Source organism: Leucoraja erinacea, chromosome 18 (genome assembly GCF_028641065.1).
Source record: "Leucoraja erinacea ecotype New England chromosome 18, Leri_hhj_1, whole genome shotgun sequence".
NCBI classification, from domain to species: Eukaryota; Metazoa; Chordata; class Chondrichthyes; order Rajiformes; family Rajidae; genus Leucoraja; species Leucoraja erinaceus.
In genome coordinates, this window is record NC_073394.1 from 4,629,611 (window position 1) to 4,645,189 (window position 15,579).

General features: G+C 47.7%; 1 protein-coding gene across 1 annotated transcript in view; it reads right to left on the minus strand.

The window, feature by feature from the left end:
- The window catches only part of nav2a (neuron navigator 2a), a 572,427-nt gene that overhangs the window by 41,839 nt on the left and 515,009 nt on the right, over positions 1-15,579 (minus strand). The window contains 2 exon segments of the mRNA XM_055649181.1: positions 9,921-9,995; positions 11,214-11,237. Coding sequence (XP_055505156.1) covers positions 9,921-9,995; positions 11,214-11,237 — 99 coding nt within the window.

The window sequence follows — 15,579 nt, forward strand, 5'->3', positions numbered from 1 at the left end:
GTCATGGCACGAGGTAAGTGCAGAAGCTGTGGTTGTTTGCTAGCGGTGCTTCCGTTTTTACCATGGGGATGGTACTGTGGTTGTCACGGGGCACGGAGAGATTTGAGGAACTGACGGGTAACTATTTCCTTATACAGGCGATGGGTGCTTCCGGGAACGAGTGTGGCGGAGGTTGTGGCATGGACTATAGTGCTCGTTAACAAGATTTAGATAGCTACATGGAGGTGAAGGGGGGAAGAGGAAAGGGGGGCCATATTTTTTTTTGGTAGCCTTTTGTGGCGAGGTGGAGTGAGGGAGATTGTATCTCTCTTTTTTCTTTTTTTCCCTCTTTTTTCTTTTCTTTTTATTCCTCCTCTTTTTCCCCTTTTTCTTTCATTTTACTTCTCTTTTTTTTTCCTTCTTTTCCTTTTTTTTTTTTCCCTTTTCTTTTTTTTCCTTTTTTCTTTTTTTTTTTATTTTTTTGTTTTTTTTCTTTTTTTTCATTTTGTTTTTCTCCCTTTACCTCCGATTTCCTTTTCCCTTCCTTCCTCTCCCGGTTCCTTTTTGTTTCTTCTTTTCTCATTTCTCTCACTTCCCCCTTTCCTCCCTTTCTTTCCTCCTTTCCTCTCCCCTTTCCCTCTCCTTCCTCCTTCCCTCTCCCCTTTACTCCCCCCCCTCCCCTCCCTTTTTTCTTTTTTTTCCCTTCCTCTCTTGTTACCCCTCTCCTCTTCGCTCCCTTTTTCAGCCCTCATCCGAGCCTTACCTCTCCATCCTTCTTCTCGCCTTTCTCCTCCTCCCCGTTTTCCTGTCTTCGACTCTTTTCTTCCCTTTCCTGTTTTGTCCTCATGTCTGTCCCCCCCTTTCCCTTTTCCTCTCCCTCTAACCTCCCATCTCCTTTCTCCTTTTATGTCGTTTTCCCCACTCCCTTGTTCTTCTCCCTTCCTTTCTTTCTTATTTTCTTCTTTTCCCTCTCTCCTCTTTATCTCTTCTTTCCTCTTTCTTCCCCTTCACCCGTCCATCTCCTTTTTTCCCCCTTCCCTTCATTTTTGCTTCTCTTTTTCCTCCGGCCTCGTTTCCTCTTTTCTCCTCTCTTTTTTTCTTTCCCATCTTCCCCTCCCTTCCTCTTTATCCTTGTTCTGGTATCTCCTTTTCTCCCTTGTTTCCCCCTGCCCATTCCTCTCCTCTTATTCCCACCTTTTCCCCTCTTGTACGGTCTCCCCCGTCCGCCCACTCCCTGGTCCTTCTTTCTCTCCCCTCTCTCCCTTCTCCCTTTCCCCTTTTTCCATCCTCCCCTCCCCCCCTGGGGATGTGTTTCCGATCTTTTTCCCCTTTCCCTTTCTCTCCCTCATCCCTCCTTCCTTACCTTTGTCCCCCCTTTTTCTCCTTCCCTATTTTTTTTTTCCCCTTTCCTTCATCCCCTTCCTCTTCTCTCCCTTATTTCCACTCTTCTCCCTTACTTCATTCATGCCTTTTCCGAGATTTGAATCGACCTTTTCCTTGCTCCTGTTCCTCGCCAAACCCACTCCCTCCTCCCCTTCCAATAGCCCTCCTGCTCCCCCCTTCTCTCTCTTCTTTTCCTCCTCCTCCTCCCGCCCCTTTCTTTCTTCCCCTCCAAAATTCTGAGCACCCTTTTCCCCTCCTTTCCGCTTCCCTCCCTCTCTTTCCGATCGCCCTCCTTCTTATGTCCCTCCATTTCCTCTTCTGCTTCCCCAAATCTCTCTTCCCCGTCCCCTATGTGTCCCTCCTCCTACCCGTCCCCACTTACCTCTCAGTCCTCTCCCCTGTCGACCCTCTATTTCCCCTGCCTCTTAGTCCCTTCTCCTTTTCCTCCTCCTTTCGGTTGTTTCCCTCAAAGCTCCTCTCCCTCCATTCCCTTTGGTTCTTCCTCCCTTGCACCTCCTCTCTGTTTCCGTCCTCTCACTTCTCTCCTCTCTTCTCTATCTTTTTTCGCTCTCCTCCGCCCTTTCCTCTCCCTCCCCTCTTTCCCAGCACCTCCTCCCCCCCCTTCTCTCTCCCCTATTGCTCCTCCTTTCCCTCTTTTTTCTCCCCCCCTTCTTTTCACTTCGGTGCCTTACACCTCCCTTTCTCCTCTTTCTCTCTTTTTCCTCCCTCTTACCTTTTTTCCTTCTCCTTTTCTCTCTTTCTCCCTCCTTTCCTTTCCTCCTCTTCCTTTTTCTTTCACGCCCCCCTTTTCCTCTCTTTGAATCTGTCCCCTTTCCTCTTCTCTTTTCCCTTCCCTCTCCCTCTTTCATCTGCCGGATTAAACCTCTCTCTCTCCTGTTCTTTCTTTCTTCCCCCATTTTCTCTCCTCTCCTCTCTCTCCTCCCCTGCTGGTTTCCTCTTCCACTTTCCTGCGTTTCTTTACTCCCTCATCCCCCTCCTTCTCCTTTCCCTTCCTTTCCTTCTGACTCCATTTCCTCTCTTTTTTCCCTATCCTCCCATCCTTCTTTCCTTTCCTTACTTTTCCTTAGCCTTTCTTCTCCTTTCGTTCTTCCTTTTCCCCTCTACTCCTCCCTCCCTTTCCTGTTCTCCCTTCTTCTTCCCCTCCCCCTCTTCCACCCCCTTCTCTCCCTCAGTCTCTCCTCCCCTCTTCCTCTCTCGTCCTCCTTCTCTCCTTCCTCCTTCCCCTCTTTCTCCCCCCTGCTTTCTCTCTTCTTCCTCTCTCCTTCTTCCCCTTCCCTTCCCCTTGTTTGTCCTTTGTTTCTCCCTTCCCTCCCTTTCCTTTCTTTATTCTTCCCCCCTCTTTTTTTTTTCCCTCAGCCGCTTATTTTCCCTCTCCCCTTCTTCTCTCTCTCACCATTACTCGACTTACCTCCGCCTCCCTTCCGTCCCCTCCTCCCTACTTATCCTTCCTCTTCTTCCCCACCCCCCCCCCCCCCCCACCTTTTCCCTCGCTAACCTTTTCTTCATACTCCCCCCCACCCTTTCCTCCCCTTCCCGTGGTCTTCTTCACCTTCCCCTACCCCCAAATACCACATCACCACCCCCCCCCTCGATAGTACACACCACCCTCACTTTCCCCCCCCGTACCCCCTAAAACCCTCTGACACCCCACCCCATTTAGTATCCCGTTTTCCTTATGTTTCGTCCGTTCCCCCCCAGCCTTGCCCTCTCCCTCTCTGTCCATTTTCTCTCTATTCCTCTCGCTCTTTCCCTCTTCGCTCTCGTCCTCTTTTGTCGGTGTTTGTCGCTCTCTCCCCTTTCTCTCTCTCTCGTCTCTCTCTCTTCTCTCTTTGTCCTGTTCTGTCTCTCCCTCTCGCTCCGCACACACCTCTTAAAGATAATTCCAGGTATCCCTCTGGAACCTTCTAAACAGCAGCCGTCAAATGTTAAAGTCCCACACCTGATAGAACCGTTTGTGCGCAGGAAGGAACTGCAGATGCTGGTTTATACCGAATGCAGACACAAAATGCTGGAGTAACTCAGCGGGTCAGGCAGCATCACTGGGGAAAAGGAATAGGTGACTTTTTGGGACCAGACCCTTCTTTACTGGGCAATGACCGTTTATTTTATAACCCCATTTTATAACCCCAACCCTTAATTATTTTATAACCTCAACCCTGTTTCAGAAAAGGCCTTTGGTCTTTAATCTTTGGAGATACAGCGCGGAAACAGGCCCTTCGGCCCACTGAGTCCGTGCCGACCAGCGATCCCCATACACTAACACTATGCTACACACTAGGGACAATTTACAATTTTACCGTAGCCAATTCATCTACAAACCTGTCCGTCTTTGGAGTGTGGGAGGAATCCGGAGCGCCCGGAGAAAACCCACGCAGGTCACAGGGCGAATGTATAAACTCCGTACCCGTTGTCAGGAACGAACCCGAGTATCCGACGCTGTGAAGGCAGCAAATCTACCGCTGCGCCAACGTGCGCCACTAGTCTGAAGAAGGCTCTCGGCCCGAAACGTCACCCACTCCTTCTCTCCAGAGATGCTGCCTGTCCCGCTGAGTTACTCCAGCGTGTTTGTATCTATCGTCCGGGTCTGAAAGTCTTGCCATAAGAACTATTACATGAGGTTATTGAAGAGTCCGGTCTCCGAGATTCCACTCGCACAGCTCTCATGCAGGTCAAACCAGGAATGTTCAGTTGCTCAGGAATGTTCAGTTCCCCCCAGAACCAGGAAAAGTCAAGTCAAGTCAAGTCACTTTTATTTCTATGGCACATTTAAAAAACAACTCTCGTTGACCAAAGTGCTTTACATTGGTGGAGGTACTAACGTTATACAACAGTGGTTCATAGATTAAGTACATGCATAAATACATACATATAGCCCTCCCTCAGAGGACGTCTGGAGACCTTTCTAAAGGCTGGAGACCTCCAGGCATTCACAGACTCCAGGATCAAATATACGTAAACAACCCTGACATGTGGGTGACAGGAAGCACCATCCGGTTCCACAAAAGGCCACACAGATGCTGGCAAAGCAATAAGTGAACCATGCCAATTAAACCACGTCAATCACCATGCCAGCTGTTTACCACCAAGGATTCAAGCGTCAATAGCGTTTACAATCTATGTTGAAAGCACAACCTAGAAATGATCTTTATTAACCAGCTAATCTTAGAAAAAAACCAGCAAACAGTCTCACAAAACATTTCGCACGGTAAAAGTATTGATGGTGCCAAATATTTTTCAGGTGGTCATTGAGCCATATGGCCCAAATTCTTGCCCTTCGGCCCATTGAGTCTGTGCTAGCCCTCAAGAATCCATTTATACCAACACATTTAATTACCCCCCCTTCACTTCCCGTCAACTTCCCTGCTTCCCAACCCAATTTCCACCACCTACCTACAGACTCAAAGCAATTTAAGAGTGGCCAATATTAACCTGTGTGTGGAGAGATGCGGAAGGAACCCAGGGCGGTCAGAAGGAGAAGGTACACTAACAATGGACAGCACCAGAGGCAGGAATTGAACCCTGGTTCTTGGACCCGAGGGGCAGCACCACCACATCACGTGTGTGGAATCAAATGAAACTTCCGCACCTGCAACTAGTCCTTCAGATGTGGGCATGAGAGCACTTTCCTCGATATAGAGTTAGAGAGATACAGGGTGGAAACGGGACCATGGGCCCACCGAGTCCGCACCGACCAGCGACCCCCGTACGCTAGCACTATCCTTCACATCCTTGGGCCAATTTACACTTTTACAGAAGCCAATTAACCTACAAGCCTACAAGTAGGTCTGTGGAGTGTGGGAGGAAACCGGAGCACCCGGAGAAAACCCACATGGGTCACGGGGAGAACGTACAAACTCCGTACAGACAGCGCCCGGAATCTGGATCGGACCCGGGTCTCTGGCGCTGTGAGGCAGCGACTCTACCCGCTGCGCCACCGTGCCTTTTAAATGAACTCAACCAGCAGTTTTCCTTCCAATTGGCCAAAGGCAGCGAGATCATCTTTCAGAAACTTGAACAAACGGGATCAGTTTCAACACTCGGCCAGAAGCCACATTAACCACTCGTTCATTCGCCACAACAATCCAGTCGTTACTTTCATCTTAGAATCGGATGAAGTGTCCAAAATAGCAAACGAAGGAAGAAAAAAAAAAATTGGGAAATGTTTTAAAACTCCTGAAAGCTGAACGATTCCAATTAAATTGTAACATAATGCTAGATTCCTGCAATTGGTGGTTTTTGCCATGAATAACAGCTTCACTTAACACCAGAACAGGTGGGACTGGATAGTTCCTGAAGTTAAGGCAGCAAATACCAACAGTAACTCAGGAAGGCTGAAAGTCAAGTCAAGTCACTTTTATTTCTATAGCACATTTAAAAAACAACTCTCGTTGGCCAAAGTGCTTTACATTGGTGGAGGTACTAACGTTACACAACATTGGTTCATAGATTAAGTACATCCATAAATACATACATATAGCCCTCCCTCAGAGGACGTCAAGAAAGGCTTGAGAGTAAAGATGAGTTTTAAGTCTCGACTTAAAGGAGTTGATGGAGGGGGCAGTTCTGATGGGAAGAGGGGATGCTGTTCCACAGTCTAGGAGCTGCAACCGCAAAGGCGCGGTCGCCCCTGAGCTTATGCCTAGACCGCGGGATGTTCAGTAACCCCAAGTCGGCCGATCTGAGGGACCTGGAGGTGGTGTGGTGGGTGAGTAGACTTTTGATGTAGGTGGGGGCCGTAAAGCCCGTTAAGGGCTTTGTAGACTTAAAGAAGGATTCTGAAATATATTCGGAACCGCACAGGGAGCCAGTGGAGAGAGGCCAGGATCGGGGTGATGTGGTCCCTTTTTCGGAAAGACTGTGCTTGTACAGCTGTGAATTCAGATATACCCAAATGATTTACAAATGACTCTTCTTTGCCTCTGACCTGCATGGCGGGTGGCCCTTTGGCTTGTGAGAGCATGAGAATGGTCATTCTTCAGGATGAAACAGATTTAGACGATCAAGTGAGCGGGATATTTTCCAACTCCCACCTCTTCTCATCATACAGTGTGATGTTTTTTGATTCGTCAAGATTTGATTTGATTTGATTTGAGTCTAGGAGCAGGGAGGTTCTACTGCAGTTGTACAGGGTCTTGGTGAGACCACACCTGGAGTATTGCGTACAGTTTTGGTCTCCAAATCTGAGGAAGGACATTATTGCCATAGAGGGAGTGCAGAGAAGGTTCACCAGACTGATTCCTGGGATGTCAGGACTGTCTTACGAAGAAACACTGGATAGACTTGGTTTATACTCTCTAGAATTTAGGAGATTGAGAGGGGATCTTATAGAAACTTACAAAATTCTTAAGGGGTTGGACAGGCTAGATGCAGGAAGATTGCTCCCGATGTTGGGGGAAGTCCAGGACAAGGGGTCACAGCTTAAGGATAAGGGGGAAATCCTTTAAAACCGAGGTGAGAAGAACTTTTTTCACACAGAGAGTGGTGAATCTCTGGAACTCTCTGCCGCAGAGGGTAGTCGAGGCCACAGTTCATTGGCTATATTTAAGAGGGAGTTAGATGTGGCCCTTGTGGCTAAGGGGATCAGAGGGTATGGAGAGAAGGCAGGTACGGGATACTGAGTTGGATGATCAGCCATGATTATATTGAATGGCCGAATGGCCTACTCCTGCACCTAATTTCTATGTTTCTATCTCCATCAACCATGTTGACATTGCTCTAGGGGGAAGCTCGGCCGAAGAATTGGAATGAAATGCAGAAGGCATTTGGAATTAATTTGGCAGACCTCAGGTATGGAAACCCATCTGACTGAAATTTACACGACACTGTCTTCTGAATAAATATTCAGGATTGAACCCGAGTATCTGGCGCTGTAAGGCAGCAGCTGTGTCATCCAGTCAGCCACCTTCGGGGATAAACCAGCTTGTACTACCTCGTCCCAAAGAAATAAGTAAAAACTATAAGAAAATATTACTCTGACCAATTTATCAACCACAGGTATCCAAAACACAGATGATATCACGACAAACTTAACATTAAATTGTTTTAATGCAGAATAGCTGGATCAAATAGCCAAAGATAAGGGGGGATGTTTAAAGGGGCTGTTCCACTGTACGAGCTAATTTCAAGAGTTCTCCCGAGTTTCCCCTGATTCGAACTCGGAGAATTACGGTAATGGCCGCTCGTAGGTACTCGGGGCTCTCGTGGACATTTTTCAACATGTTGAAAAATCTTCACGAGCTTACCGCGTTTCCCGAGTACCCGCCGTTAGCGTTACGAGCCTCTAAGAGACGTCCCCGAGCTCCGACGTTGCCACTATGCACATTCTACGTACTTACCACGAGTTGTTTTTTTTTTAACTCGGGAGAGCTCTTGAATTACCTCGTACAGTGGGACAGGCCCTTAAGAAGGAACTGCAGAGGCTGGAAAATCGAAGGTAGACAAAAATGCTGGAGAAACTCAGCGGGTGAGGCAGCATCTATGGAGCGAAGGCATCTATCGACCCGAAACGTTGCCTTTTTCCTTCGCTCCATAGATGCTGCCTCACCCGCTGAGTTTCTCCAGCATTTTTGACTGCCAAAGATTTGAAGGGAAATAATATTGGTGCTGTTTTGACATGAATCAACATAATTCAGACATTAATGTTTTAACGCTGCCTTGCTGCCAAGTCGAAAGTAGTTATCAGCCATCAATCAGTGTGTCTCTTGTAATTTCTAAACACTAGATAGCAAGCCGATTACATTGGCAAGCATCTTGCCCCAAGGCTTCAATGCTCATTGAACATAATACCAATATGACTTATAGAAAGTAAACAACATTTTGGCGGTTTCGCTGGTTTGAGTTGGTCCTTTTGTTGCAGAGAAGTATGGAATTTGCCACGTAAGATAACATCAATATAGAGAAACAATTGACAGACATTGGCACTGTGGACCTGTCCACTTAAGACAGTTTCCCAGTCATCTACAACCCTTGACGCTGCAGTTTCAATAGTTGGTGAGTCATGTTAGGGCGAGATTCCAAGGATGGATCAGCTCTCTGGGGCGTGAACCTGGTGCCCGCGTTTCCTGTCGGTCTGAACCTGTACTCGGATATCAAAAGCTGATTGTGGCAGCAATCAAAAAATGTGGCCAATTCTGATCTCACCAAAGACCTGCTCGAACGCAACACCAACATTGCGAATTGCAGACAAATCATCTGACAGACAATAGACAATAGTAGACCATTCGGCCCTTCGAGCCAGCACCGCCATTCGATGTGATCACGGCTGATCACCCACAATCAGTAAACCCCGTTCCTGCCTTCTCCCCATATCCCCTGACTCCGCTATCTTTAAGAGCCCTGTCTAGCTCTCTCTTGAAAGTATCCAGAGAACCTGCCTCCACCGCCCTCTGAGGCGGAGAATTCCACAGACTCACAACTCTCCGTGTTTCCTCATCTCCGTTCTAAATGGCTAACCCCTTATTCTTAAACTGTGGCCCCTGGTTCTCGACTCCTCCAACATCGGGAACATGTTTCCTGCCTCCAGCGTGTCCAAATCCTTAATAAACTGATATGTTTCAATAAGATTCCAGAGGATACATAGAAACATAGAAATTAGGTGGAGGAGTAGGCCATTCGGCCCTTCAAGCCTGCACCGCCATTCAATATGATCATGGCTCATCATCCAACTCAGTATCCCGTACCTGCCTTCTCTCCATACCCCCTGATCCCCTTAGCCACAAGGGCCACATCTAACTCCCTCTTAAATATAGCCAATGAACTTGCCTGTAATTGTGGCCTGATACGAGCCCAGCCGCTCCATTCTGCCAGCATGACAGTCCCGCCATCCCGGGAATTAACCTTGTGAACCTACGCTGCAATCCCTCAATAGCAAAAATGTCCGTCCTCAAATTTAGAGACCAAAACTGTACAGTTTTAGTTTTAGAGATACAGCGTGGAAAGAGTCTACTGAGGCCATGCTGAACATCGAGCACCGCAACATCAGTTCTGTGTTATCCCATTTTCCCAACCTACACACTAGAGGCAATTTACAGAAGCCAATCAACCTAAAAACCCGCACGTCTTGGAAATGTGGGAGAAAACCGGAGCACCTGCAGAAAACCCACGTGGTCACGGGGAGAACATGCACACTTCGTACAGTCAGCATAGAACAGGATCGAACCTGAGTCTCTGATGCTGTGAGGCAGGAACTCTACCACTGTGCCACTCTAATAATGCACCGATCCTTTATCTCCATTTTTACTTTTTATATTCCACTAGATTTCAAGATTGAACCCAGGTCTCTGGCGCTGTAAGGCAGCTACTCTACCGCTGCGCCACTGCGCCAACCTATGTCTTATAGTTTTATGAGCATTTATCCTTTTACTCAGTCTTGCTGGAAGGGTAAAGGAATTACAGCTGAGTATCAACATTTGGAGACTTCACATTTGAAGTTATATCACTGTGTAAAAGCTTCAATGGAAAAGCAAGTGTTCAGTTAATACAAATGTATAATAAACTCTGCAACAACTCCCCATACCTCCCTCCTAATGCTTACTTACATTAGCAGTCAGCTGCGTTGTGAGCGCTGCCACCTTCTCCTGCGAAACGTCCAGCTCCCTCCGGAGCTTACGCACCTGTAAACCGGGATGAACGCAGGGTTAAATGGAGGGGTGATCGGGACGTGATTTTATTTTTGAGGAAGGACAGACTTGTGATAATAAAGACATGGATGTGGGTTTCAGCCTGAAATCATGTGGTACTCCATCTGATCCCAGGTTGATCATTATCATACTTTGGCTTTCATGGCACGCAAGTATGACACATGCACGTACACACACACACACACATACACATACATGCACACAAACATATCCAGGTAAACACACACACGTACACACACACACACATACACATACATTACATGCACACAAACATATCCAGGTAAACACACACACGTACACACACACACACACACACACACACACATACATTACATGCACACAAACATATCCAGGTAAACACACACACGTACACACACACACACACATACACATACATGCACACAAACATATCCAGGTACACACACACACACACACACACACACATTACACACACACACACATATCCAGGTAAACACACACACACACACACACACACACACATAACACACACACCACATGCACACACACATACGCATGTATATACTCACACACATGCATGCACACAAACACATGCCTGCAGTACACTCACATGCACACGCACACAGGCCGCACACACACACACATGTACATATGCTCACACATATGTACACCCACATACACAAATGCACACACACACACGCATGCATTCATGCTCACACATGCGCATACACACACACACACACACCCACACTAGCTCTGTTTTTGCTTTATCCATGGCAACTGATTGTCATAGCAATTACTCAATTATCAACCCCCAATTATTTATTTGCAATGCAAATTTTGCATATTGAACACAAGGTTCCTTAGCACAGACAATGTGGAACATCCAGTTCAAAAAGTTTCTTTTGAATCCATTTAATTCTTATTTGTTCTCAATTTCCCTGACAACGTGGCCAGATGCTTTTAGTTCTGAAGAGCACCATTTCTCGGTGTCTGTCAAGTGATATTTTGGCAAACAACTACTGAAAATCTGTACGTAAACACTCACTGTATTTCCTTGTTGTCCTTTATTTTGTGTCAGCTCTTGCATAACAACTGTCTTACGCAAATCGAGTGGAACTGACCCAGTTTACCTCACGCAGCTCAACGTTTAATTCCACACAATGAATATTTAACAATAAATTTCAAATGTCATATTCAAATGACTCTTACCTCTGACTGTGACTTTTCCTCGGGCTAAGGAAAAAACAAGAAAAGTTACTTTATTTCACCTCAAGAGATGTAAACATACAAAAAAACGTCCCATTTAATATTTAGTGCAGGTACACAACCTTTTATCCGAAAGCCTTGGGACCTGACACTTCTGGGATTTCAGAATTTTTCGGATTTCGGAATGGAAGATTTTTAGCGTAGATTAGGTAGGTAGCGCGGGCGGCTTGAAAAGTCTGGAGCGGCTGCCTCCTCCCCGGAGAATCATTGTAAATCATTGCTTAAATGTTAGTCAGTTAGTTTAGTGGGATTTTATGTGGTGGGGGGGGGTGAAGGGGGAAACTTTAATTCTTAGTCCCCTACCTGGTCGGAGAGGCGGGGAGCGGGCAATGCCTTACCGGGTCGCCGTGCAGTAAGCTCCGGAGCGCTGTGGCCGCCGACTCCCAACATCGCGGAGCTGGGGCTGCGGGCGTCCGGCCGCGGGCCGCGCTGGATTTGGAGCGCCGCGCAGCCAGGGGTAGAGTTGCCGGGGTCGGAGCTACAACCGGCGCCGCCCGCGGCCGGACGCCCGCAGCCCCAGCTCCGCGATGTTGGGAGTCGGCGGCCACAGCGCTCCGGAGCTTACTGCACGGCGACCCGGTAAGGCATTGCCCGCTCCCCGCCTCTCCGACCAGGTAGGGGACTAGGAGGCAGCCGCTACAGTAGTACAGACCTGGGTTGACCGTGGGTCGTTTCGGGTCAGGTTTGGCGCCAATCGCGAGCTTTGGTGTGCAGACGACATCCTGGAAAAAATGTCCGGTTTTCGAGCTTTTCGGTTTCCGGAACTCCGGATAAAAGGTTGTGTACCTGTACTGCAATATTTTAACTTGGGGGGAAACGTGACTTTGCTATCTCCATGGATAATTAGAAAAATAATTCCTTGCAAGGGTTTTGTTTAACTCTGGCCAAATGGCACCTCTCAATGGTTCAACGGTACTTTATTATTACATTAAATTCACTGATTCAATTCTGCTTTAAGGGCCTGTCCCACCACCATGCGATTGCATGCGTCTAGCATAACCAAACGGAAGCGGAGTTCACGCTAAGTACGCGGTAAGTACGCGCAAAGTTCGGGCGTGACGTAATTTACGTCAAACTCACCAATCAGCTGACCAGAAGACGGGCCGACTGAATTTGGACATGGCACAGCGTCGGGCGGTGACGTCATCGCGCAACGCCACTCGCTAGGCGTACAACGTCAAGGCGCTGCGTATGCCCGTCGAGTCGCCGCGTACAGCCTCAATGCGGCTGAGGGCCGACAGGCCGGTGTCGCGCGGGATTTTCGGAAAGTGCAAGATTTTTGGAGCCCCGCGCGATGTCGGGACCAGCCCCGCACAGCTCCGTACGCCTCCGCCGATCGAAGTGGGACCGGCCGCGCGAGGCCGTACGCCTCAAGCAACCACGTTTGGTCGCGCTAGATGCATGCAATCACATGCTGGTGGGACAGGCCCTTAACTGTTACATGTACCTAGGCATCTTCTCCGTGGAGTGTCACCTTGTCGTGGTGGAGAAGCTTGTGTCCTGAGATCCTGAGATCCTGAGATCATGACCACACAAAAATAAGCCTCGTTCTATGGATGCTAAAGGAAAGGATGTCCATCCAGATCTGGGTTGCATGAAAGTATTCCTATTTTCAACATATTTGATTCAACTTGCTTCATGCAAGCTGATTTGGTTTTGGGTTTAGGTTGATTATTATCATGCGTACCGAAGGTACACTGAAAAGCTGTGGTTTTTTTGCATGCTATCCCATCGTGGCTATCCCTCGAGGTCGAGGATGATGGTCTACTTTCTGTTGTTTTTATGGACTCTCAGGTGGCTTATGAGTCCAATCCCGGCTTTGAAAGTTCTTCGACATTCAGGGCGGGTAATCCCAGATGGCAGATCAGGCTTTGGTTGTTGCTGCATCTCCTCCCGTTTTCTTCTCTTTTCTTCTAATTCTGTGCATCTCTTGGCTACGTAGGTTGCTGTCCCTTCCAGGATGATAGTTCGCCATCGTTTCCTGTCCTACGCATTGGTTTCCCAATTGTCGATGTCGTGCAAACTTGATGTTGCACGCCAAGAAGCACGCGGTCCTTCACCAATCAATCAACCTATTCCAATGGCAAGGGAACCAAGACGATTGGAGCCGATAGATCTGTTGCTGCCTACATCTGCCTTTAGAGCCGTTGAGTTCAAGATAACTTTGTCTGCATGGTCCGCCGTTGAGGTCTTGTAGGTTGGATCATTCTTAGTCTGAACCCTCATCCTCGACCTTACCGCCATGGGTGGCCCTGGCAGAAGCTGGTGCTTCCGACGGCATCGCTCTCAGAATCATGGGGTCACGCAAGCCTCTTCCCCATGACACGGTAAACAATGCGAAGAGGATGCTATCCAAACAGATCAGATAATAATAGACATATAAACAATCAGGCCAAACTCAAGTACCAGCGGATAGAACAAAGGGGAAGATACAGAGTGCAGAATATAGTTCTCATCATTGTAGTGCACCAGTTCCAGAGACAAAGTCCAATGTCCGCAATGGGGTAGAGGTGAATTGGACAGTGCCCTAGCTCATTAGACGCCTGATAACAGAGGGGAAGTAGCTGTTCCTGGCTGGTGATCGGTTGAGAAACATCAATAGAAAACCAATATGATTGATTAGGGAGCTGCCTCTATTAAGGTTACTGCGTTGAACGAATGCAACGACAACACTGATTCCCAGTAACAAGGTCCTTTATCAAACTGTTTACCGTATTTCCCGAGTACCCACCGTTACTCGTACGAGCCGCTACGGGACATCCACAAACTCCTACGGACCCGCTACGGACATTCTCCGAGTTTGAATCGGGGGGAAAACTCGGGAGAACTCTTGAATTACCTCGTACAGTGGGACAGGCCTTTTACAGCGAATGCCGCGCCGGAGACCCGGGTTCGGTCCTGACTACGAGTGCTGTCTGTACGGAGTTTGTACGTTCTCCCCCTGGCCTGTGTGGGTTTTCTCCGGGATCTTCAGTTTCCTCCCACACTCCAAAGACGTCCAGGTTTGTAGGTTAATTGGCTTGGTAAATGTAAAAATTGTCCCGAGCGGGTACGTGGGTAGTGTTAATGTGCGGGGATCGCTGGTCGGCGCGGACCCGGTGGGGCGAAGGGCCTGTTTCCGCGCTGTATCTCTAAACTAAACTATACATGTATCTCACGTTTTACGCAGGGGATGTATACTGCTTGAAAATCAACGCGTAGATCAAACCGCGTGTATATCAAACATGCCAGGCACCGCACGTGACTACACTACAAAGTGCCACGCATTCATTTGAGTGCGTTATTCTGAAAATAGGAGCGTGTAAAATAAATTTTGGTGGTAATTAGATCAGCACGTTATACAAGCACGTATATCAAACGTGGGTAAAATGCAAATCAAATTCTAAGTAAAGTAAAATTCTCAATTATTGTCGTTTTTGTTCTTCAAACTTTTTTTGTTTTATTAACTAAAACCAATGTAAAGTGTGAATAAGAAGCAACGATTATAAGGAAACTAATTCTAACAGGATAAGATTTTACTTTGCTTTAGGCTTTAGAGATACAGGGTAGAAAGAGGCCCTTCGACGCTCCGGATCAGTGCCGACAAGCGATCATCCGGTACACATGCACTATCCTACACACTAGGGAGAATTTACAATATTACAGAATCCAATTAACCGATAAACCTGTACGTCTTTGGAGTGTGGGAGAAAACTGGAGCACCCAGAGAAAACGCTTATGGGACTTATTCGGCACCTGTCATAGACCAGCGGCGACCAGAAAGACGCTACGACTCTTTGGGCGACTGAGGAGATGACTCACGACCGTAGAGGCAACATGTCGCGGGGTGAAGCCGTATGGTCGTGAGTAGTCGCCCAAAGAGTCGTACCTTGTTCTGGTCGCCGCTGGATTTTCAACATGTTGAACATTTTCGGAGACCTGCTGCGACTATGATGGGTGCCGGCAAGTTGCCGAAAAAATCGCGTAAGTGGGACAGGCCCTTTACAATCACAGGGAGAACGTACAAACTCCACACAGACAGCACTCATAGTCAGGATCAGGCCCGGGTCTCTGGTGCTGTAAGGCAGCAACTCAAATCTGAGGAAGGACATTATTGCCATAGAGGGAGTACAGAGAAGGTTCACCAGACTGATTCCTGGGATGTCAGGACTGTCTTATGAAGAAAGACTGGATAGACTTGGTTTATACTCGCTAGAATTTAGGAGATTGAGAGGGGATCTTATAGAAACTTACAAAATTCTTAAGGGGTTGGACAGGCTAGATGCAGGAAGATTGTTCCCGATGTTGGGGAAGTCCAGGACAGGGGGTC